We start from the raw sequence: 25,677 nt of genomic DNA, 5'->3' as shown, positions 1-25,677 counted from the left end.
TCAATCAAGTCAATGTCTGCTTACCTTTAATGTCTGGTGTAATCTGAGATTTTTGTATCTTCTTCCACATATGCTGACATTAATGTATACCGGTACAGATTATCAAGTTAATGTATGCTTACCCTTAGTGTATATTAAGTCCTGTCCTATATCTTCTTCAATATCTGCTAACACAAATCAAGAAGATCGAATCAGAATCTGCTTACCCTTGTTCTATAACTTCTTCTATGTCTGTTGACACTAGTGTATCAAGAAGATCAAGTTAATGTCCACTTACCCTTAATCTCTGGTGTAATCTGAAATTCTTGTACTATAACTTCTTCAATGTCTGTTGACACTAGTGTATCAAGAGGATCAAGTTAATGTCTGCTTACCCTTAATGTGAGATTCTTGTACTATAACTTCTTCAATGTCTGTTGACACTAGTATACCAAGAGGATCAAGTTAATGTCCACTTACCCTTAATGTCCGGTGTAATCTGAGATTCTTGTACTATAACTTCTTCTATGTCTGTCGACACTAGTGTATCAAGAGGTTCTAGTTAATGTCTGCTTACCCTTAATGTCCGGTGTAATCTGAGATTCTTGTACTATAACTTCTTCTATGTCTGTCGACACTAGTGTATCAAGAGGTTCTAGTTAATGTCTGCTTACCCTTAATGTCCGGTGTAATCTGAGATTCTTGTACTATAACTTCTTCTATGTCTGTCGACACTAGTGTATCAAGAGCTATAGATTCCAGCTGTCTGCTACAATCTGCCTCATCCTTCCCGCCATCCTGTGGGCATTCAGCTAACTCATGTTCTGTTTCTTTGTTAGTCTTGGCTTCTACTCCTTTTAATTCTTCATCTTCGTCTTTTTGTTCCTCTTGGCAGGCTACTTCAGGAGGTGATATTGTCGGAGTGGGGACGGGTGAATGTGGAGGCTGAAATCGCACGATTCTTGTCCCTAGAATACAAATTCAGTAAATCAGATTATTATTAATAGAGTAATTATTTGTTTTCCTGACAAATGGAAGTAATGAATTAAATGAAATTTGGCTAAACTAGCCACCATTTTAAATGTCTGCATGCACAGACCCACCTTTTATTTAATAAAATACTGTATCTTTTACTTAGAGAATACATATTTTAACCGTGGTGCAGGGGTGTAACATTCTCTTTGAGAATGGCCAATACAGCACACATTGAAGTTTAGAGTAAAAGTCAGTATCTCTCTGTGATATTTGTATTTGTATTTTGCACAGTTCTTTACACTGTTTTTATTTATATCTTGAATTTTTCTGTTGATGTTGATCATCACCTTATTTGTTTCCATTACCATAGTTTGACACCCAATAGCCGATGTATTTTTCGTGCTGGGGTGTCGTTAAACATTCATTCATTCATTCATTTATTCACATATTTTTAAAACCTTGATTAATTGAATTGTTGATTTATCTATTGATTTACCAATCTTAAATGAAATAAAAATATTGTTTCCTCTGAGGCAATATTTCAGGTAGAAGACTGGGTTTTTTTTCTACCTTTTTAAAAATACAAAAAACAATGTGCAATGAATTTGAAAAAACTTCCCCCGTTTTAAATGGGTAAAAGTTGAAAATGATGACAAGTCTTTGAAAAAAAAAATCTCCAATATCTGTCCAGAAGAAGAAAACAAATATTTTGGTATTAAAAAGAAACAAGTTTTCAAATATATACTGATCCATTCTTTCAAGAACCTTATCACACAACCACTGAAAGATCAAGTTTGTTTTGTTTTACGACAGCACTGGAGGACATTGATTAATTAATCATCGGCTATTGGATGTCAAACATTTGGTAATTCTGATACGTAGTCATCACAGGAAACCCGCTACATTTTTCCTAATGCAACAAGGGATCTTTTATATGCACCATCCCACAGAGAAGGATAACACATACCACCATCTTTGTTATACCAATTGTGGTGCACTGGCTGGAATGAGAAATAGCCCAATGGGCCCACTGATGTGGATCGATCCCAAACTGACCGTGCACTTTACCACTGGGCTATGTCCCACCCACCATTGAAAGATGACAATCACTGATACCAAGTCAAAATCATACTTCTGACATCTGAATTGTAGGCTGGGGTAGAATATGCTTTCCTTGATTTACGTCTCTCTGCAATTTCAGCTGCAGTTCTGTTTTGGATGGATGATTTCTGTTGTAAACCCTGTAAGAAGAAAGTGGTAAAATAGTTTTAATTAAAAAAAAAAACCAATTTAATTTTTTTTTTTTTTTTTAATATATATATATATATATATATACCTGTGTACCTACAGTAGATTTCTTTAGAAGTGTGTCTCACTTTATCACTTTAAAGTGTGTGTATGTGCATGTGTGTGTGTGTGTGTGTGTGTGTGTGTGTTGTGTGTGTGTGTATGTGTGTGTGTGTGTGTGTGTTTGTGTGTGTGTTTATGTGTGTGCATGTATGAGTGTGTGTGTCTGTGTGTGTTTGTGTTTATGTGTGTGTGTTGTGTGTGTCTGTGTGTTTGTGTGTGTGTGTGTTTATATATGTGTGTGTGTATGTATGTGTCTGTTTGTGTGTGTTTGTGTGTATGAGTGCATGTTTGAATGTGTGTGCCTTGCATGTATATACCTGCATACATGCTGTGAAATATAAGTTGTTTTATTTCCACAAGCAAGGAGAGGAAAATAAAGGAATATTCATGTTTAAATACATCTCAGCACATTTTAACTATAACTATTTACTGTGTAAAATAATGTTATTTTGATACTTGGTTAAGAGAAAGGATCAAACCTGCAAGCCATCACACCACAATAAAAAGGGGGTGATCTATAAGTTACATTTCACCCTCACCCTCAAGACTTGTCTTGACACCAACAACATACAAATCACAGCTTCTATTTTTAATATATTGTATATAACTAAAGAGCTCACAAGTTTAATGGGAAACGGTGCATCATGGGGGAAAATATAAAATGAATTCATGCATTTTAAATATTGAAAACATATTCAAAATTTACTAGGACATAAAATTGCTAATACAGCAGAGCCAAGACTAATGGGGTGTGTGTGTGTGTGGGGGGGGGGGGGGGCTGGGGACATTTGTAAGTCAAGACAAGGAAGTGCCATGTTTTTGCTTTTAAATGTATTACTTGTTTAACTGAATAACACCCTATATCACTGTGCACTCATGTTTTTTTAAAAACATTTTAGGGGCAGGATGTAGCCGAGTGGTAATGCGCTTATTGGATGTGTGGTCGGTTTGAGATCAATCCCCATCATTGGGCCCATTGGGCTATTTCTTGTTCCAGCCAGTGCACCATGACTGGTATATCAAAGGTTGTAGTATGTGCTATCTTGTCTGTGTATATGTCAAAATTACCAAATGTCTGACATCCAATAGCCGACGATTAATAAATCAATGTGCTCTAGTGATATTGTTAAAGGCATACTGTCACAGATTTAAAGACCGTATTTATCTAGAAATGGATAATAAATGGAAATTACATTAATGTTTGGAAACCAAATCCAGCTATCACATTATGTTAAATGAACCACGATGGAGTGTAATCCATGTCAACCCTCTTTGTAATATTTGGTTTTGAATTATGAACCATTACCATAATTCAATTATTTTTACGAAATATCATTAATAAGTGGAGTATGGTGGTAACATAGATGGTTGAATAAAGTACTTTTAGGGACAAATAAAAACATTTCACCAGGTAATGCTTTGTTAGACCATTTTATAGGTCAGTGGTCTGTGACAATAAGCCTTTAAACAAAACAAACGTCTTTTTTTTCTTCTTTTTTTTTTTTTACTACCAGTTACTGCTAGTTATTTTAGGCTGGGTATGGCAATAAACATAGATCATTAAACAAAATAATTTGATCTATATTTGTAAAATACATTCTCATGTACATGCTCAAACAGGCAACATAATCACTTAATTTTAAATCTGACCTGGCTTCTGTGAATTAGAATTAATGATCCACCAATTATATTATCTATTAACTCAGGGTGTGTTTGTATTATGTTATTTATAATATACATGTATGTACAAGTATATTGTGTTACTGTGTGTCCTGATGAAATATGTTACTGTGTCATGTGATATAAAAAAAAAAACCCACTCTAAGTAAATAACCAATATATGCTTAATACAAAATATGACAAATGATTAAAGTTACAGTATTTAAAAAATAAGATATAGATATTTAGATATTATGAAATGAAGACACACGCTAATGAGTAAAACATTCATAATTGATGGCCAATATTGGGGATAGAAAGTATTGTTTCTGGTGCATACATACAGTGAAACCTTTCTAAACCGGACACCTTCGGGGACCAAGTAAAATGTCCAGTTTTAAGAGGTATTTGGTTTAGAGAGGTTAAGTTCTATACTGATTTTAAAAAATGTACCGTGAAAAATGTCCAGTTATGGGGGAATTCCGGTTTACAGAGGGTCTGGTTTTGAGAGGTTTCACTGTATATGCATATTGCTATTTAAAGTCCACTTTGTCCAAAATATACATCTTTGATCTCATATTAATAGTCCTTATACATATAGTGTAAATATTTAAAACCAATTTATTAAAACAAAACTGAAACACAACTTGTGTTTCAGTTTTGCATTAATAAATATTTTAACATCATTAATTTCTGATAAATAATAATATTTAAAAATTGACCCCACTATCATAATCTTCATTATAAACGAGCAGCTTGTGTTATGGAGATTATGACGGCGGGGTCAATTTTTAAAAGTTACTATTTATCAGAAGTGAATGATATAAAAATACTCATATCGTATTGCAAATATTGTAATTCATCTTTAACATGTGTAAACATACATTTCAAATAAATTCACATGTCAAACGTCACAAAAAGAGTTAAAAGCACATGATAAAGTGTTAAAACATGCCACAACACAACAGTGACACATACAACAAATTCAAAACACATCACAACAGTGATGGAAACACATCACAATGGAGTTAGAAACACATCACATGACGATTAAATTCAAAACACATCACAACAGTGATGGAAACACATCACAATTGAGTTAGAAACACATCACAAGGAGTTAGAAACATATCACAATGGAGTTAAAAGCACATCACATGACGATTAAATTACAAACACATCACAACAGTGATGGAAACACATCACAATGGAGTTAGAGACACATCACACGGGCCCATAGGGTTGGGGGGTGGTGTCAGTCGACACCCCCCCCCTTCCAGTGTTTTTTTTTTTTTTTCAATATGCCCCCAGACTCCAGGTATATTCACATGCATTATCCTTGCTTTTGAATTCAGAATTTGATTTTGGCTTTTTCAAACCAATATAGATTTCATACCGCAATAAATTTATTTTTGCTAAGTTCTTCCATAGAAATCATAGAAAGACACAGTTATTATACTTAGTTTAACAACTATACTTTATGAAACATTTGTTTTCTGATCAAGCAAACAGATTTTATTGGACTGGTTAATACACTTGCATGCAACACGAGTACCGTATTAATGGCTCTCCGTAGATATGGAATACTATTGATGTCTGTAGTACTGTTAAATTTGTGCATGTGCATCTGGAACCGATAACAGTTCTCACAGCGATTTTGTTTTCCTTCTCTGTCCTGGGAGCATGGGAAGAAATTATACACAGAAAATACTACAAAAGTGGCCATTTAAACATTTTTGTTTTACTATATAATATAAAAATTAAAAAAATACACAGTGTGTATTCTATTTTTTTCTGTTACGCACATATATATATCATCATCATCATCATCATCAAAATATTTCACAATTATTTAAATACTACTATGTTTGCGGCAGAACATCACTGCACCATTATTTGGCTTAAAAGTTTTATAAAATACAGGAAAATAAATTATCTTACCATTATTATACTATCACAAATTTTAGATCAATATTTGATAATTAGTACAATATTTTACATTTCCAAATTGTTTTCAAACACCATCAGATTCATAATCATAAAACAAAACCTTTTCAAGTAAAAAATTTCCTAGAGTTCTTATTTTAACAGAATCTTCTCATTATGGACATTCATGCATATATCATTATTGTCAGGATATGCAGTTACATTATTCAAATACCGTATTGTTCCTATTTGTAGCGCCCCCTCTAATATAAGCACCCCCTATGATCACGAGAAGTGTATCATGAAACGGTACCCGTAAAATAGTAGAACTGCCGACTTGCAATGACAATAATCGGTAAACAAATAAAATCCAAGCAGGTGAAGCACTACGACACTAGTATCGCCGAACAGTATGTCACACATGTCGTTTATCAAATGTATGTCGCTGTTATCTCCAAGCAGAATGAACGCACAACACTCCATTAACGCTGTTCAAAACCGGAAGTACAAACATACCGGTAGGTATTTACACCGACACCGTAACACCGTTTAAAATATATTCAGACTGGGTGACAAAATGAAGTGGGCGAGTATGAGGGGTCTCAATCACACACCCCTCCCCCACCCCACTTTCAAATACACTCCGCAGGCCCTATATGCCTACGTGCACAGTACCATGTATTTCAATAAATCAGCTGACGATGTACGGTACGCTACGTCATTTCAACAAGAAAACATCACTGGTGGAGTGACTCGGCCGCAAAGCTTTTGATATCTAAGCGAGCCAGACGCATTGACAGTTTGATACGAGGATTTTTCACACGTATTACGAAACGTGTTCTAGTATTCTAATTAGAGCGCCCCCTTTGTGTTTTACATCACGCCCGGGTGCTACAAATAGGAACAATACGGTATAATGGGACTGATTTGAATGAGTGCATGGAGTACTGTGGAGTCAGATATGTCATAAAATATGACAAACAGTTAACTATGAGGCTACGTTATAGATTACAATATGTGTTTACTTACCTTCCCCTATCAAAATAATTGTCAGTTCCATATAGAGCAGTCAGCAATGTTTTTAAGTTGATATATTTTTAGTGTTAAAAAAATGTTAAAAAAAATATCACATTTTAATGACTGTAATGTAATTTTGTTTTAGATAAACAATTTTCCTTTAAATAAATCTAATTTCTGATTTAAAATAATAAATTTTGTTTTAAATAACTAATATTGTATTATATAAATAATTTTGATTTAAACTGAAATAACTATTGTAATTTTCCTTGAAAAGGACAGTCCTGAGTTTACAACCATTGTAAAATGTTTCCTACCAATAGAGCTTTTTCGATGATGTAACATACAAATTAAATACGTTTTCTTATTTAAAATATCAGTGTCTGTATTTACAAGGTGTTTGTTGTTGTCCTAATGCTTGTAGTAGCCCAAACTGGATTTTATCTCCCAGTAATTTCAGACGTATGAAAAAATATATATCACGAACTAAAGTAAAAACTGAGTGCTACAAACATTAGTATACATGTACGACCGCAAACATATTCGACATACAAACACTGGCATTCTAAACAAGAAGTAGTAGTTGCCAACAAGGCTCTGTTATCGCAGACATCTTACAATGGCTGCAAACTCAGGACAGTCCCTTTAAATATAAATTTAATGTAAGTAATTTTGTTTTAAATAATAAACAGATAAATATTTTGTGTTAAATAACTAATTTTATTTTAAATAACTGATTTCATTTTAAATGACTAATTCTGTTTTAAATAACCACTTTTGTTTTAAATAATGAATTTTGTTTCAATTTGAATAACTGATTTCATTTTAAACATTTTTTTTTTTTAAATAACTGATTTTATTTTATAAACAATGTAACTATTTTTATTTTAAATAATTATAATTTAATTTTGAATAACTGATTTTGTTTTAAATAATTATATTTGTTTTAAATAACTAATTGTGTCTGAAAAACTGAGTTTGTTTTAAATAATTATATTTGTTTTAAATATATTTGTTTTAAATAACTAATTGTGTCTGAAAAATGTTTTCAAACTGGAATAAAATGGAATCACCTTGCTGGAGACGTGAGCTGGGCAGTACTTCTCAACCCGAGGTGGGGTGTTTACGAAGGTGATGTATGGTTTACCTTGGGTATACTGCAACACGCAAAGAAACCAGACAAACATATACAGCATTATACACATACAAAACAATAAAAATAAAAAATTTAATATATTAACTGTTAAAGCTGCAATATCAATTCCTGTATGTTAACATTATTATTATTATTATTATTTTTTTTTTTCACAATTTTTTAATTTACAGATCCCCCATTTACAAGATATTACACTCCCAGGGAGGTGTGTATTTTAACATTATTTACTATCGCAAATAAAACTTAAAACTCATTAAAGCATCTGACCCTGTAGTTAGGTCTAACAAAATGTGTTTCTGTGAATGTGCCAATTTTTTTAGGGCAAGTTGGCATTTATTTTAATGTCTTTATAAAGCAGTACAAAATATTTTTGCCAATTCTGACCTTTTTTTAATCAAGTTTATCAGGTGTACCATTAATATGGTCAATCTGATATTTGAAATAGCCCAAAATAAATATTATTTATAAACTAAGGTAAGTGGCTTTTACAAATAAAATGTATTGTCAACTGCTATCTTTTTAATACACTGTGTAATAACTAAAGAGCTCAGAATCAGTGTTCTCTCACAAATGTTTAATTGCTAATCACATATTTCTGTATGACCACAATTGGAAATGGATGCCAATTTAACCAATGAATGGTGTGCAAAAGGAAGAATTGTGAACAAGATTATTTGTCATAAATATTTAAATACTGAGAATAAAAAACTTGTGATACTGCAGCTTTAATTAAAATGTAAGATATGTTCTGGCATCAGATTTCCAAATTGTTGCAAAGGCTCTGAAACTGTTAGGTCAATGACACCATACTTTGTGTAACTACCAACTGGTTAAAAAGTACAGATATTAAAAAGTGATATGGTTACACAAAATTTAATGGAAACCACTCAGATAAAGACAAAGAATGACTATGAGAGGGGTGGTGAGTTAAAGCCCATTCTATCATTATGACAACAATTATCACCCTACATCAATAAAAAAATATATTGATTTATCCTATTATAACAAATGATTAAATCTGCTTTATACAACAGGTGAGTTTGTTTTGTTTCTCCACTATGATGAAAGTGCACAAATCCTTCTATTATATAAGATAATAAGAATTGTTTGTAATTTTTTTGTGAAGATACTGATATATAACAGTCACAAATTGTATAAAATCACATATGTAGTGAAGTGATTTTATACTAAATTTGTGACTATTATACATCAATAAATTCACAATAAATGTCAAATAATTTTTATAATTACAAACATGACTTATTTAGTTAAAAATACATATACATCTGTTTCTAACGTCCTTTCCATTACCTGTTTTACATGATAACATCCCATTTGATGTAATGACGCAATTTTCTGAGATTTATTGAAGGATAACATTTTTTTTTTAAATTTGTAAATCATATAATAGCAGCTTGTTTGTAATTATCATGTACTTAACAACTGATGTCCATGTTTAAGTGTGGTGTGGCAGATCCAGGGTGGGATTCTGTGGGTGTGCATTCCCTATCAGTCGGCTGTTTCAAGTGCTCTAATTATAGCAAACAATGAAATCGTAGACACTGAAAACTGACAATCCAACAAATGACCTTTTTGAGTTGCACCCTCAACCACCCCACAATAAATTCTAGATCCACTCTTGTAACTACTTATGCAAACAGCATATATCAACTGAATTAATCCGTCCTGCCTATTTACAAACATGGATATGTACTACTGTAAGTTAACTAGTACTGATGATCTATTTAATCTTCCCTGTGACAGCCAGGCTATACATATTTTGATGGTCTGTAAATATGGCAACATGACAGTATTATGTATACGGTTTTTAATTAGTTTTTCATGGTTTATAATAACTAGCAAAACATAATTTTAACAGTCTATAAATGGCAACATAATTTTTTAGTAGTCCATAAATGGCAACATAATTTTTTAATAGTCTATAAATGGCAACACATACATTTTTTAATAGTCTACAACAGCAACATATAATTTTAATGTTCCATAAATGGCAACATAATTTTTAATAGTCCATGAATGACAACATAATTTTTAGCATGGTAGTCCATAAATAGCAACACATAACTTTTTAATACTCCATAAAAGTCAACATTTCTAAATAGTAAATTAAATGGCGAATTTCCAATATTTCAAAATCTAATTTTATTTAAAGAGAGAAATGTTTTATTTAATGATGCACCCAACACATTTTATTTACGGTTATATTGCATCAGACATATGGTTAAGGACCACACAGATTTTGAGAGGAAACCCGCTGTCACCACTACATGGGCTACTCTTTCCGATTAGTAATTTTATTTAAAGGCATTCATCTTTTTTTTGAAGCTATTGTTAGAAGGAGGTAAAGTAGTAAACATAAATTTTTATTGTACACGATTTTATATTTACCAGAAGAATAAATTACATGCATTAGGACTGAAGTAAATGAATTGAAAATAAAATTATCTCACAACAAGCCTATTAAGTTTTCAATGCATGATTGACTATTAATTAGTGACGGTACCTGCCAACCCAATTATATATACATCATAAATAATTTTTTCTTAATTTGAAATCACAATAACCATGTGAACTTGTATAATGGTTCTAAGTACCCGGGGTATCTCGAAACCCAACTATAGCAGTTGCTTATGTATGCATTAACATTAGCACTCAGAGGTTGTTTGTTCAAGGAGAATTTACATTTATTCTTTTCTGTGTGCCTGACACAAAGAGGCCAGGTTTTAGTAGTGAAGAATGATCTAGTGGTAAGTCTATTGTGGGCAGTTACAATAACACAGCACGATCTCCACAACACATGGACCACGCTTGTTGAACAGAAAGTTTATCAAAAGCTACATGTACTAAGAATATCAATATATACATGTACACAGGCGATATACTGGCCTCGGTAGTTGTCAGACTTATTTAGGCTGGTATTGGGGTGGGATTTAACTCAGTCAGTTGTGTGCTGGATTAGGGTGCTTGTGTCACAGGATCGAACCCAACCCCTGCAATTGCCCATGGCAATCGGCAATGCCGTGGAGTTTTTACTTCTCCAAAGCACTTTTTTTTGCTATGGACTATATTAAAAAACATTTTCCACTGCTTGTTTTTCGCTGTAGATGTTTTCTTAATTGTAAGGGTTTGCGAACCATTCAACTTATTTGGATTTTTTCTCGTTCTAACCGGTGCACCACAACTGGTCAAAGGCAGTGGTATGTGCATTAGTAAAAATGTAGCAGGTTTCTTCTGATAACTACGTGTCAGAATTACCAAATGTTTGACATCCAATAGCCGATGATTAATTAATCAATGTGCTCTAGTGGTGTCGTTAAGTAAAACAAACAAAAACATATTACGGCTGGTTAGGTATTGGGTTCACATCCTGGTGCCGGGTCCCATCCAGAATGTTACTGGTACTGTCCCGAGTTTGATACCATGGTAACATGTTAATGGCTTACATATTAAAGGCCAGTTCACCACGACTGGTATATCAAAGACCATGGTATGTGCTGCCCTGTCTGTGGGATGGTACATATAAAAGAACTCTTGCTACTAATGGAAAATAAATGTAGCAGGTTTCTTCTCTAAGACTATATGTCAAAATTACCAAATGTTTGACATCCAATAGCCGATGATTAATAAATCAATGTACTCTAGTGGTGTCATTAAAAAACACATACTTTTACATATTAAAGATAATTTCCTGTTTAGAATATCAGTTGTCTGTATGAACAATGTTTGTTGTCATTCTAACTAATATCTATAATATCTATAGTAGCCCATACCAGATTTTGCCTTCCAATAATTTTGTATGTATGAAACAATATACATGTATATTATGAGGAAAATCAACAATCAGCTGCTACAAACATTAGCCAGGTAGCATTTTATTTTCAAAATCTTGATTAGTAATATTTGTAGTCAATTGAAAACTGAATAGCAATGATTGTTTAATGTTTTAAAACTGTGTAGTGATCTCTGAAACTTGCGTAGTGAATCGCGACATAATACTGAACAAAATGTTCCCTGTTAGCATATGACCGCAAACACATTGGTATTCTAAAGAAATATAGAAAACTTCACATACATTGTTTTCGCTTCCTATTTATTGTGCTCAAGAATATATACCACAAGACTGTGTAGTCATCGAGTGGTATGTTCATGTGCAAAATAAACTTGCGAAAACAACGTATGTGAAGAAGTTCTGTATTTATTACATATCTTCTTTTATGCTTTACAAAAATTGTTTTTAATTTAACGTCATAACAACACTTTGTTTAATATATGATTAATTCACTCCTTTCTCTCCAACAACCAATAACTAGAAATGAACTCACTCTCCTGGCTAAATCAATACATGTCCCCTACCGAACCCAACAATTTTAGATCAATATCTCAAGACCATCTTAAAAAAAGTCCAGAAAATTCCTAAGTTCAAGGGTCATAACTCCGTCAAAAATAGGTAATTTGCAATGAAAGTCGTACATTATAAAGCTATATACAAAATGTCAGCTCAATATCGTCTGGGAAAAATGTCTGGAATTTTTTTTCTTCACATTTCCTAAATTCAAGGGTCATAACTCCATCAACAATAGGTAATTTGCAATGAAAGTCAAACTTTGTCTGTAACAGTACATTATAAAGCTATACACAAAATTTCAGCTCAATATCTCAAGGCCTTCTAAAAAACCCATCCGGAAAACTATATGTCGGACAGACGGACGGACAGACAGATGGAGAGAGATGAAATCTATAGTCCCCTCCGGTTAGACCGGAGTTAAAATGAAATATAGAGTCAAACATGACTCATGTTCCTTTACAAAAAAATCAATTTGCACTGCAGATAATATTAACATTTTCTAACAAAGCTGAAATAATCCACCGAAGCAGTACATGTATAAAAGGTAAGACATCTTACGTTTAATCCATCTGCAATAAAATGATTTATTGCATATCACATTTATGACAATGTTTCTATTATATCAAAGACTCATTTTAGCAGAAACCACTTTCCCATTTTATCTGTACTCCATACTAATGTCAGCATTCAGTCAGTAATGTATAACTGAAGGAAATGGTTTAGTTAACAACGCCCTCAAGACATTTTATTTACGGATATGTGGCATCGGACATATGGTTAAGGACCACACATATTGAGGGAGGAAACCCGCTGTTGCCACTTCATGGGCTACTCTTTTCGATTAGCAGCAAGGGATCTTTTATATGCACCATCCCATAGACAGGATAGCACATACCATGGCCTTTGATGTACCAGTTGTGGTGCACTGGCTGGAGCGAGAAACAGGCCAATGGGCCCACCGACAGGGATCGATCCCAAACCGACCATGCATCGAGCGAATGCTTTACCACTGGGCTACGACAATGTATAACTTTGCAGTAAGTAAAAGTATATTAATCTATTGAGCATAGATAATAGAATTTGCATAAATAAACAGTGATACTTATTTCTATCAATCAAAGTAGGTGTTAATTGCTGACACATCAAACAATGCAATAAAACAATGGATAAAATATTTGTATGAATTTTTAAAGCCCCCCCCCCCCCTCAAGTATTACATTTTTTTAACAATTCAGGGGCAGATCCTTTTTTGTTTTGGGGGGGTGGGGGTACTAAGGGGGAAAGACACATGGACCAATTCATGAAAAGGGCACCTCAATAAATTTGTTTTAAAAGCCATAAAAAGGAAGCACTGTTGTTGGGGTTTTTGTTTTGGGGTTGTTTAGTTTTTATTTTTTTTAGGGGAGGAGGTATATCCCAGGATCCACATCTACAATTGATGAGAAAATCTGCATCATCATAAATTGCCTGAAATTTATTGCTTGTTTGTACAATCTATCTGACATTTCTAAATATATTATCATGACATTTTGTTATAAAAAAACTAAATCCTAAATAAAATTAAATTATAAGTAAAACAAACATAGGGTAAAACCTACACAAGCAACCAGCTGTATTAAGCAGCCACTTATCTTAAGGAACTACCTTTTTATTATACCTAATACTCTAATATAACCTGACCTTTATTAAACAGCCACCCGTCTTAAAAAGCCATCTTTTGATTCTCCATTTGGTGGCAGCTCAATCCAGAATTAACGAGATATATATGTGCTGGGTCGTCTTTAAACAATAAGTCATTCATATGAGTATATCCATACAGATGTAACAATAGTATAGTAATTAGGTATTCAAGCGCTGGATATTTTAAAATGTAGTAACAGACTTTACAGATCTTGCCGTTTAAGGTCAGCTACCAATCTGGCTTCCCACCACTCCCCTGAGACTATAGTCCAAAGACAATAATTTTTAGCTCCCCATAATTAGCATGTGAATTAAAAAAACAAAACCCAACACTACACTACCTGGGATTTATCCAGGCATTATATGGGTCCCTTCCCAAAAGAAAGTGGCACCAAAAATTCACAATAATTTTTTTTCTAAAAATTCTAAAAATATATTTTTAATTATGTCTGTCGTAATAAATTAATTTAATAGTGGTGTACTGCATCACTCAGTGGTCTGAAAAACAAAAACAAATCTCAAATATGATTTACTCGCACTAATTTTCCCAATCCCATCAGACATGGGACCCTGGCAAAAAATCCCGGACAAATCCCTGATGTCTATACACAGTAAATTACTCTTATAAATAAATTACTCTTGAACCGGAAAGGACCATGATAGTTAGTTCATTAAAGCAGTAGTTCATTGTACACATTTGCATAAGTTGGTTATTAATGCATACAGAGATAAATTGGGACTTTACAATCAGTTTGTTCTATGCAGTAGTTCGTTCTAAGCATGTTCGTTCTAAGTGTACATTACTGTAGTATTAAATAACTTCAATGACTCCCCATAATCTAACTTAGGGTAAGGTCAAACTTGATCAAGATTCCAACAAAGCCTTGAAAGAACACGTAAGATGGGTATGGAAAGCAGCACCACCATAGAAGTTTATTTTGTTTAACGACACCACTAGAGCACATTGATTAATTAATCATCGGCTATTGGATGTCAAACATGTTATAATTCTGACTCGTAGTCAACAGAGGAAACCTGCTACATTTTTCCTAATGCAGCAATTAAGGGATCTTTTATATATTCACTTACCCACAGACAGGAAAGCACATACCATGGCCTTTGATATACCAGTCGTGGTGCACTGGCTGGAATGAGAAATAGCCCAATAGGCCCACCGATGAGGATCGATCTCAGACCGACCGCGCATCAAGCGATTGCTTTACCACTGGTCTACGTCCTGCCTCTGCACCACCTTAGAAGCCAATAACATAATGATACACCTGATTACCACAGCTAGCACATACATCTTTCTGATCAGCCGAACAAACAGATCTCTGATGACCATTTTCCGTGATAGCAAAGTTGTCTGGGAAACCGCCGTGGAAGGTATTACAATGAGGCAATGTCATCTGTTTTCCTGTAATCACCATACCGGCCAGAGCATCGACTCCAATCGGTGGCTTCTTAACACCAACAACGATACGTCCACGTCTTCGCATGACCGTCGTTCTTCCAGTCAAGTCCTCAAAATATTTCTCAAATGCCATCAAGCATGTACAATGCCACTTCCAGTGAAAGGTTGTTGCAGTAGACTCCTTGTAAATTGAATCATGACAATAGAAGTGGTCCGTCTTTCCCTCCAAAAAAAAGAGTGCTATATAGCAGTAGTATATCCAACAGAAAATTAATATTGTTATTAGGTAAATATTAGCACATAATAACACCAGATAACGTGGCAACTCTGGATTATGCACAAAAAGGAAGAATAAAAGATCGACATAATGAATTTCGCTTTCCTCGTGAAAGGCCAGGTTATTGCCTGTACTCTTGCTTGGAACACTTGGATTGTGTAACAGTTAGGTTCAGCCAAGTTAATAACGTTTTTTTCTTTCTTTCTCTACTTAACCTTGCTGCATGCATGATCCTGCCATTTTCAAGATGGACTTATTAGATTTTGAGCAAAGATCATGGAGTCTTTATTAAATGTTATCTATTCATACAGTGAAAAGTCAGAGACGCTGGTACAAAACTTTATAAGAATATCATTTATCAGCTGTGGATTAGAGGAAAGTGTTCTTCAAAAGACAAATCATGGCAATAATGCAGATTGACGTCTGCCATGCAGAACAAATAATCCCGTTCTACAGAAGTAGTCAGACGGTGAAGACTCCCAAACAGCAGAAGACGAGAGCCTCTTCAATATATCCCAGATACTGTACGTCTGCTCTCCCATGGTGTAATTTATGGACTCTTCTACACAATATTGACAAATACAAAACAAACAGAAAATGTTTGTTAATTTGAAAATGATTGCAATGTATCTCTTGCAGTGATATGCCATTCGTTTCAGTTCCATCTTGTATGCGTGTTAAAGGGTGTGGTTTGTTTCTCTCTCCCTCGACTTGTATGTGATGTTCAAGGGTATGTGTTTTTCTCTCTCCCTTGACTCAGTACAAGCTAAGTCCACAAAGACCAGAGTAATTTATCAAAAGCACTTTCAGTACAACGCCGTTCATTGTTTTTCTGGCTGATTACTCAGAGATAACACAAGTGGAAATATGCTGCTACAAGATTTCACAATGGAATCTAACAAAGGTATATGTGCCAGTGTATGAACTACAGGTGTGAAAAGTCTGTGAAAGCAAATAAACATCAATTTGTTATATAATTAATATCACTGTGTTGATTTTTTCCCCCATGTTTAGGAATGTAGAGCAGTGACTCTTTTGTAGACTACAAAATAACAAAAATGTTCAATAAAAACCAAAATACTCTAACTTTTGCTCAAGTCAATTTTTGGGACCCCCCCCCCCCCCCAAAAAAAAATCAAAGAATAAATTAATGTTTAACGACACCCCAGCATAAAAATACACATCGGCTATTGGGTGTCAAACAAAGGTTAGTACATGAAAAGAAACCATACTTCTATTTTATTCTATGAAAGGTTTCAATGTCCTTGATTCAAGCAATATACTTTGTGTATACCCGGGGTGGGATGTAGCCCAGTGGTAAAGCGCTCGCTCGATGTGTGGTCGGTTTAGGATCGATCCCCATTAATGAGCCCATTGGGTTATTTCTCGTTCCAGCCAGTGCATCACGACTGGAATATCAACGGCCGTGGTATGTGCTATCCTATCTGTAGGATGGTGCATATAAATGATCCCTTGCTGCATTAGAAATATGTCCGAATTACCAAATGTTTGACATCCAGTAGCCGATGATTAATAAATCAATGTGCTCTAGTGGTATCGTAAAACAAAGCAAACTTTCTTTGTGTATACCCATACAAATTTATTGATCATCTAGGAAAGACAACCCTCTCTTTTTTGTTATGGCTAGTTTGCTGATTAAAATTTGCTGGCTACTTTATTATGAAATTAAATTGATTTTAGCATGTTTAAGGGACCTGTGTACTTAAATATGTGTGTACCGGCCTCGGTGGCGTCGTGGCAGGCCATCGGTCTACAGGCTGGTAGGTACTGGGTTCGGATCCCAGTCGAGGCATGGGATTTTTAATCCAGATACCGACTCCAAACCCTGAGTGAGTGCTCCGCAAGGCTCAATGGGTAGGTGTAAACCACTTGCACCGACCAGTGATCCATAACTGGTTCAACAAAGGCCATGGTTTGTGCTGTCCTGCCTGTGGGAAGCGCAAATAAAAGATCCCTTGCTGCTAATCGGAAAAGTAGCCCATGTAGTGGCGACAGCGGGTTTCCTCTCAAAATCTGTGTGGTCCTTAACCATATGTGTGACGCCATATAACCGTAAATAAAATGTGTTGAGTGCGTCGTTAAATAAAACATTTCTTTCTTTATATATGTGTATGAATAAAAAAAAGGAAAGGAATAGTTTTTTACATGACAGCCCAGCCGATTTATACGGTATTATGGCTATTTGATGTTTAAAGGAACATACCCTAGTTTTTAAACACTAAGGCATATTTGTTTTACTATTATAGCCATTTTTGATAACTGAAATAATGTTTTACTTAGCTTTTATGGTTGATTTTATCAATTTCTGTACATTCAAAGTGTTTCTGGCCATCCTGGTGCTTTTAATATCATAAAATGTATTTCTTATATTTTTAAAAACGCACATGCATCTGAGATGTAGCAGTTATGGATTCAAGTTTTAGTCTATTTTTAGAGGTTATTTCATCATTTCAAAGTCACAGACTCATGTTTCGATCAATTGTAACTTAATCCAAATGTGTTACAAGTTTGTAGATTAACTAAACTTAGTGTTAATTTTCACGTGTTGAAACTAGGGTCTGTCCCTTTAATATATTTTATGGTTATTTTGACTCTCAGGCTTGATAAGAGATGAAATGTTTGTTTTGTTTAATGACACCACTAGAGCACATTAATTAATTAATTTGAAACATTTGGTCATTCTGACAGTCTTTAAAGATGACCAATTACATTTTTCCATTAGCAGCAATGCATCTTTTATATGCACTTACGCACACATATGTGACAGCACATACCAAGCACTTTGATACATCAAACTTTATGGGTTACTAGTTGGGATGGGAAAACCCCCATGGGGACCACCAAAGAGGTTGGGTCATACATAACCCAAGCACATCAAGGAAGTGCTTTACGGACTGATCTACCCCTACCCCCATGGTCAGAGAGAAAATGCCTTGCCACCAATATAGGCTACTATTATATACACTCATGTATGGAGAATAGTTTGTTCAGTATCATGTTGCAATTTTCTACACACATTTTAAAGACCTCTACACAATTCTAGAATGTTAAATAGTAGTTGCTAAATAATCAGTTTTCAAAATGATTAAAAAGCAATCAGTTTTCAAAATGATTAATAAGCAATCAGTTTTCAAAATTATTAATAAGTAATCAGTTTTCAAAATGATTAGCAACTGTTGTAAATGAAAATTTAGATCTCAGAAATTTAGTCAATGCAATTTCCCTTAAGTCATTAGATTAACTAGTCTTTCACTGGCCCTTAACCTCTGTCCTGGGCAGATATATAACTGTGGTTTGTGACCAGGTGAGCGTGCCTGAACCTTAAATAGTAAAATTTCCATTATCTTGATTTTAAAGGGACCAAACCAAATAGCTCAAGATATCAGTGGTTTGAAATAAGCACAATAATTGTCAGTGAAAATTTTGAAGGGACTATTTCTTGACCTTTGACCGACGAGATAACAGAGGTCAAGATAATGACATCTAACTATATCATGAAAATAAATTAAAATCATTAGTATGTAGACTGTAGTTAAAAAGATAGAACACTAAACAATTTCAGAGCCTTTGCAATATTAAAACATTTTTCAAACTTATTTTCTATCTATCTTTCTTTCTTTTACTTTAACAGCATGCCTATATCCAAAAGAGGTTCATGCACGTTATTTTCTATCAATATACACACAGTATTTAAATATTTTTTTTAGAAACAACAATCCCCAAAAATTCAAACATTTTGTACATTACACAGTAGGATCTAATGCCAAATACTACTAAAAGATATTTTTATTTTGACATAATTAAAAGTGCGATGATAAAATACTAAATTTATTTTTAGACAAACATTTATTAAAAATGGGGATGAAGTAATAATTTTGAATTTGGTGGAATTAAAAACAATAATAACAGTCCATTCCATACTCAATCTTCAGGCATATGAAAATTTTGTAAACAATTATTTCTTAAAGTTTGTGAGAAACTGATCTCAATGCAAAACTTTAACATTAAACTTTAAGTTGATGCCATCACTGCTGTCATGAAAAAATTAATAACGGTACCTTTTTATTTCATAAAGGTGAGATAAAAAGACAAAGTATACATTGATATGTTTGTACAAATTTTAAACTCTTAGAGAACAAGGCCCGTGCTTATAAAATGTTTTTTAAGAGTCCAGACTCAATATCTAATGACGTCACACGTATACAATTTGTATGGCGTTGCCATGACATTACTGTCTCAGACTCTGTTAGAGTCTTGAGTTTAGACTAAAAGTTTTATAAGCACCAGGGCAGGCCCCATGCTAATAAAACTAAAGTCCAGACTCAATCTCTAAAGATGTCACACACATACAATTTGTATGGGTTTGTCATGACATTAGCAGTCCTTGGTTTTTTAAAATTATAGGCGAGTGAAAAATCATACACCTCAATATGCTAAGGCGAGTGAAAAATCACTCTGCAAAATAAACAAAACAGGCAGTGTAGCTCCGATTGGATTTTGACTGGTACGTCTACAAAATTGTTTATTAAACCAGTATTTCCCGATTTGTTTGACAAAGAGAAATACCAGTTTAACGACTGGATGGAAGCCACTGCCATGTTTTTAATTTTTATTGTTTTAATAAAAGGACCTTCCTATCAGCTAAATGAACTATGAAAACTGTTGATTTTTGTAAACAGTGGAAATAAATATATCCATCTATTTTACGTGAGCCGTTTGTTGAGTGTAATGTGTGCTGTTTTTCACACTCGTCAGATTGAAATTACGTGCACTGTATGAGCGCGATCGCACCCGCGCACCTTAAAAATCCAAGGTCTGCATTACTGTCTCAAACTCTATTAGACTCTAAACATTTTATAAGCACCAGGCCTGATCTTGTGTAAATGTTAATACCCTCTTACAAGTTAACCCACCTCTTTCTCAGACACCCATGCATTGAGAGCGTCCACCCACTTGATACGACTGTCTGGCAGTCTGTGGTTAGCGTCATCATCATCATCAACCCAGTGCTGCCCATTCCTGGAGAGAGATGGCAGTGACAATGTACATGATGGGTGACCTTCACACTTGACCCCTGGAGCCGTGGGGTCACGGTCTCTAACTGGAACATACCATGTGAATGTAGACTGACATCTTGAATGTATGTGTGGACTTGGTACCAGTCCTTTCTGGAACACAAAAAAAAAAAAAAAAACATAAAAAAAATAGCTGGGTGTTACTTAGCTTTTCATTGTACATATATGTTATTAGTTTTTGTTTTGTGAAACATATATATTATACATTTGAAAAGTAATTAAGTTAGTAGGAAAAGCCATCTCATCCCATAGAACCCCATCCCAATTCCATTCCATATCATCCAAAACGACCCATCAACTCAATTACCACCCCATCCATTCCTTTCTACCACCCATTCATGCAATGATCAATCTTTCCATCTAATTATCCAGCCACCCACCCACTAGTTCAATGCAATTTAAGCATTTTTAACATTTTATTAAAGATGTGGACACACGGGCATGTACTGGGCTTTACAGTAACTATCTGAAATTGTCCCACCCTAATGTTTGTGTTAAGAGGCAGTATATAAGTGCAGGGTATCTTCCAGAGGGTAACCCTCCTCCGCCTGTTACCTGCCACGGTTGGACTGCTGGTGCTCCCTTGCACCCGGCAGTGCAGGCGGTCCCTTCTCCTACCCACCCAACACCTTTCCTGTCCTGGATAGAGGAGCTGCCTGAGACCGGCACTTGTGCCCAGGACAGGTGTGCACTACAACAGCTTGCTCTGAACGTGCACAATAAACAATCTTGTCCTTGTCCAGAGGGTAAATTGCAAGTGAGTCTTCCATGGGTTGCCCTGCCATGATCTGAACAGAAAAGGCCCTTATAAGGGCCACTACTGGGATAACCTAGGGCGACAAACAACAGCAGCCATCAGTAGGCTAGGTTCCAATAATGAGCTACTCTCTGCATACTATGATCCAAACTATACATAGCTCCCCTTTATTTTTTGGTGGACCATTCTAAAAGTGCCCAAATTCCTTCATTAAAACTGTGCAACCTTTCTTTTTTGGCTTAATCCTACTGGACTTTCAAAATTCCATAGCACGAAAACTAGCACCTGGTCGGGCTGCTGGTACTCTCCTGCACCTGCCAGTGTGGGTGGTCTACTTTCCTGCACCTGCCAGTGTGGGCGGTCCCCTCTCCCACCCACCCCAACCTCTTTACTGTCCTAGACAGAGAAGCAGGCCAAGGCCGACACCTGTGCCCATGACAGGCATGCGCTACAACAGCTTGCTCTGAATGTGAACCCTCTGACCCGACTTGACCTGTCCAGGGGGTACGAAGGGTAAAATGACATACCATAAAATCTCAGAAATTAACGGATACATTTTCATAATTTGTTTTAGAAAGATTAAAGATGGAGAACTTCTGTTTAAAATTTGTCACAGTACATGAAATGCAGTGTCTAATTTCAAAACATTTCAAACCCATAATCCTCTAGTAGGGGCACTTATGGTTTGTTTTGTTTTTATTTAATTACGTACCCTCAAATTATTTTCTGGCAAAAAGTCAAATAAATTAAAGAAATAAATGGTACAGGTCTAGTTGTAGGCAGGTGTGTGGGAAATTGTGAAGCTTTTAGGGGAAGGTTGGGTCATTCTTCCCACGTAATACATTTAAAAAGAACATTTTGTTGGAGGGGTGGGGAAGGAGGGTGGGGTTCGACCCTCAACCACCTCTTCTGCACACAGGCCTGAATTTAGTCAATATATATCACAATTTTCAGTTACTTGTTTGGTGAGACAAGTTGTTACAACTGACTTATCCTGAACTCAAAACTAGTTTTCCCAGGCAATCTATAATGTAGAGCCCTGAATTCTCTGGGTATTTAAACAAAATGTCGCACTCACTTTTCACCTTGATCAAGCACTTTATCGAGGTACATTACCTTTCAAAATACATATTTGTTTATCTCAGATCAAACCACTCCATGATTGAGTAGTAAAGCAAGTGATATGTTGGCAGTTATCTCACCCACTCGGTGGGATAAAGTTCTGTATTTGTGGCCTAGATCAATCACATAGGTGAAAAAAACCCCAAAAACCCTTGACAATTATCGTAACACCTTCAAGTAGTTCATGCAACAACAATCTCTCACAGATGTTCCACAAATACCTACTTGTACAAAACAACATTTATAACATATGTTTTCTTCAAAGATAAAGTTTGTTTTGTTTAATGACACCATAGAACACATTGATAAATAATCATCGGCTATTGGATGTCAAACATTTGATCATTTTGACATAGTGTTAGAGAGGAAACCCGCTGCATTTTTTGTGCATTAGTAGCAAGAGATCTTTTATATGCACCATCCCATAGACACTATAGCACATGCCACAGCCTTTGATATACCAGTTGTGGTGCACTGGCTGAAGTGAGAAATAGCCCAATGGGCCCACCAATGGGGATGGATCCCAGACTGACCGCGCATCAAGTGAGTGCTTTACCACTGGGGTACATCACACCCTGCCAGACAATATGAAATGCTATAGGTTCTAAGGGACTTTACTAATAGCAGGGTTTTTTTATGCTTTGATAAAAATTATTGCCATGGGAAATTTGTTTGCTTTTTAAGCAACTTATTTTTGTTAAAAAAATTGCCACTGCTTCTGATAAAGCAGAAATTAGGGATTTGTACACTTTCCCACAGATAGGACATGGCTTTTGCTATACCAGACTGGTATATTATAACTGGCAGTTATGGTTGGGATAGGTTGTCACACATCACACTTCAGGTGAGCACTCTACCACTGAGCTATATCCCACCCCATATATAGAAAATAAATAACGTATATGAGAAAAGAACGGAGGAGGAAGGGGAGTGGATCCAGGCCCATCCCTGCATCTGCACCTGGACTGATCACCTTTAATGGTCTCATGTGTTTTTTTCCTCATCCGAACCAGTTCCCTATCTCTGGTACATCAAAGTCCATGGTTGGGGCAGGATTTAGTTCAGTCTGTAGGGCACACACCTGAGATGTGTTGTAGGATCGAACCCCCTCAGTGGACCCATTCTCTGATTGGATTACCCCCCATACCAACCAGGGGACCATATTTAAATGTTAATTATCGTTTCATTTACTTAAATAGTTTAGACACCCAAAAGCTGATATGTTTTGAATGCTGGGGTGTTGGTAAACATTCAATCATGAATTCATGAATTCATGACTGGATTATCACAAACCATGTTTCTGTACTGTAATTTTATACACCATCTTGGTAATGCATCAAAGAGTATTAAGACCATACACAAAAACAAACAAACAATTCTACACCATTATGCTCTTACAGCATGTACAAACATGCACAAAGAGAGAGAGAGTGTGTGTGAGATCGAGAGAGAGAGAGAGAGAGAGAGAGAGGGAGAGGGAGAGGGAGAGAGAGAGAGAGAGAGAGAGAGAGAGAGCGAGAGAGAGAGAGAGAGGGAGGAGAGGGACAAAGAGAGCGGAGAGAGTGTGTGTGAGATCAAGAGAGAGAGATAGAGAGGGAGAGAGAGGAGAGAGAGAGAGAGAGAGAGAGAGAGAGAGAGAGAGAGAGAGAGAGAGAGAGAGAGAGTAATAATTAGTTGGAAAGAAAGAAAAGTTTTATTTAACGACACACTCAACACATTTTATTTACGGTTATATGGCATCAGACATATGGTTAAGGACCACACAGATATTGAGAGAGGAAACCCGCTGTTGCCACTTCATGGGCTACTCTTTTTGATTAGCAGTAAGGGATCTTTTATATGCACCATCACGTAGACAAGACAGCACATACTACAGCCTTTGATGTATTAGTCGTGGTGCACTGGCTGGAGCGAGAAATAGCACAATGGGCCCACTGACGGGGATCGATCCGAAACCAACGGCGCATCAAGCGAGCACTTTACCACTGGGCTACGTCTCACCCCTAATCAGGTGGAGTTACAGTAAATGCTGGGTGTAACAGTCATCAATCTATTATGGTCTGATTTTATTAACAAGTACCGTATATTGCTGCTCTATGAACACGGGCTTTCACAAGTGAAGTAGGTGTAAATCAGAAGGGGGTGGGGGGGGGTGGGGGGGGGGGGTGGGGTGAGGGTAATTACCAAACCCCAACCCTATGGAAGGAAGGAAGGAATTGTTTTATTTACGGTTATATGGCGTCGGACATATGGTTAAGTAACCACATAGATATTGACAGAGTAAAACCGGTCACCACTTCATGGGCTACTCTTTTCGATTAGCAGCAAGGGATCTTTTATATGCACTATCCCACATACAGGTTAGCACATACCAGTCGTGGTGCACTGGCTGGTACCAGAAATAGCCAAATGGGCCATCGACGGGGATCGATCCCAGACCGAGCGCGCATCAAGCGAGCGCAGTACCGCTGAGCTACGTCCCCCCCCCCCCCCCCACCCCTATGGATTCACACAACTTCGACGTCCCCAGTTCAACTTACACATGCCGAATAAGACTGCTTCAGATAGTAAGAGTGAAGATAATCAAAGTACGATCCATTGGCATCGTCGTATCCAAGCGCATGAAAATCTTCTTTTAAAAGTCTAATGGCTGGGGCACTAGGCACCCGGTAAGGCGTCCAGTTGCGTTCACGTTCAAGGTATTCCCAATCGTACGCTAGTCCACACAAGGTAGGCGTTAGAGCCATTTACTGTACCCGAACCGTAATCTATAACTGTTATCTGAGATATTCGTCGTTTTCTGTACCATATCAGTGATAACGTTTACCTAGTTTCATTGACGTTTACCATACCAGACGTAACGCACGCTTCTGATTTTCCGCTGCTTTTAAAATGTAACCCGT

At 35.8% G+C, this 25,677-nt stretch overlaps 2 protein-coding genes across 5 annotated transcripts in view; both read right to left on the bottom strand.

Moving 5' to 3' along the window:
• Positions 1-534, bottom strand: part of LOC121370547 — a 36,012-nt gene extending 35,478 nt beyond the window's left edge. The window contains exon 1 of one of the 2 annotated variants that reach the window (XM_041495850.1): positions 460-534. The gene's annotated coding sequence lies outside the window, so the exon portion shown is untranslated. The remainder of the gene's footprint in view (positions 1-459) is intronic. The other variant, XM_041495851.1, reaches the window with a different exon arrangement.
• Positions 502-25,677, bottom strand: LOC121370548. Of its 3 annotated transcripts, XM_041495852.1 has the most exons (6): positions 25,315-25,677; positions 20,734-20,988; positions 7,980-8,063; positions 5,519-5,638; positions 2,087-2,195; positions 502-947 (listed from the first exon to the last, which is right to left on the bottom strand). In XM_041495852.1, exons 1-6 carry the CDS (start codon positions 25,519-25,521, stop codon positions 625-627), a joined length of 1,098 nt encoding a protein of 365 aa, XP_041351786.1. In that variant the 5' UTR covers positions 25,522-25,677; the 3' UTR covers positions 502-624. The 3 variants fall into 3 exon arrangements, with proteins under 3 accessions (XP_041351786.1, XP_041351787.1, XP_041351788.1); XM_041495853.1 differs by lacking the exon at positions 5,519-5,638; XM_041495854.1 differs by lacking the exons at positions 5,519-5,638; positions 7,980-8,063.

This window comes from Gigantopelta aegis, chromosome 4 (genome assembly GCF_016097555.1).
Source record: "Gigantopelta aegis isolate Gae_Host chromosome 4, Gae_host_genome, whole genome shotgun sequence".
Classification (NCBI taxonomy): domain Eukaryota; kingdom Metazoa; phylum Mollusca; class Gastropoda; order Neomphalida; family Peltospiridae; genus Gigantopelta; species Gigantopelta aegis.
The sequence above is the reverse complement of the archived record's forward strand: the minus strand, read 5'-3'. Positions and strand labels throughout refer to the sequence as shown.

Bases quoted from the DNA above. Each gene is read 5' to 3' on its own strand.
- LOC121370548 (XM_041495852.1), bottom strand. From the start codon at position 25,521: ATGGCTCTAACGCCTACCTTGTGTGGACTAGCGTACGATTGGGAATAC. The intron at 5,639-7,979 runs GTGATTCCATTT...CCATGCTCCCAG, and splicing joins CAGCTCACGTCTCCAGCAAG to GACAGAGAAGGAAAACAAAA. The intron at 2,196-5,518 runs GTACTCGTGTTG...TTCTTCTTACAG, and splicing joins TACGGAGAGCCATTAATACG to GGTTTACAACAGAAATCATC.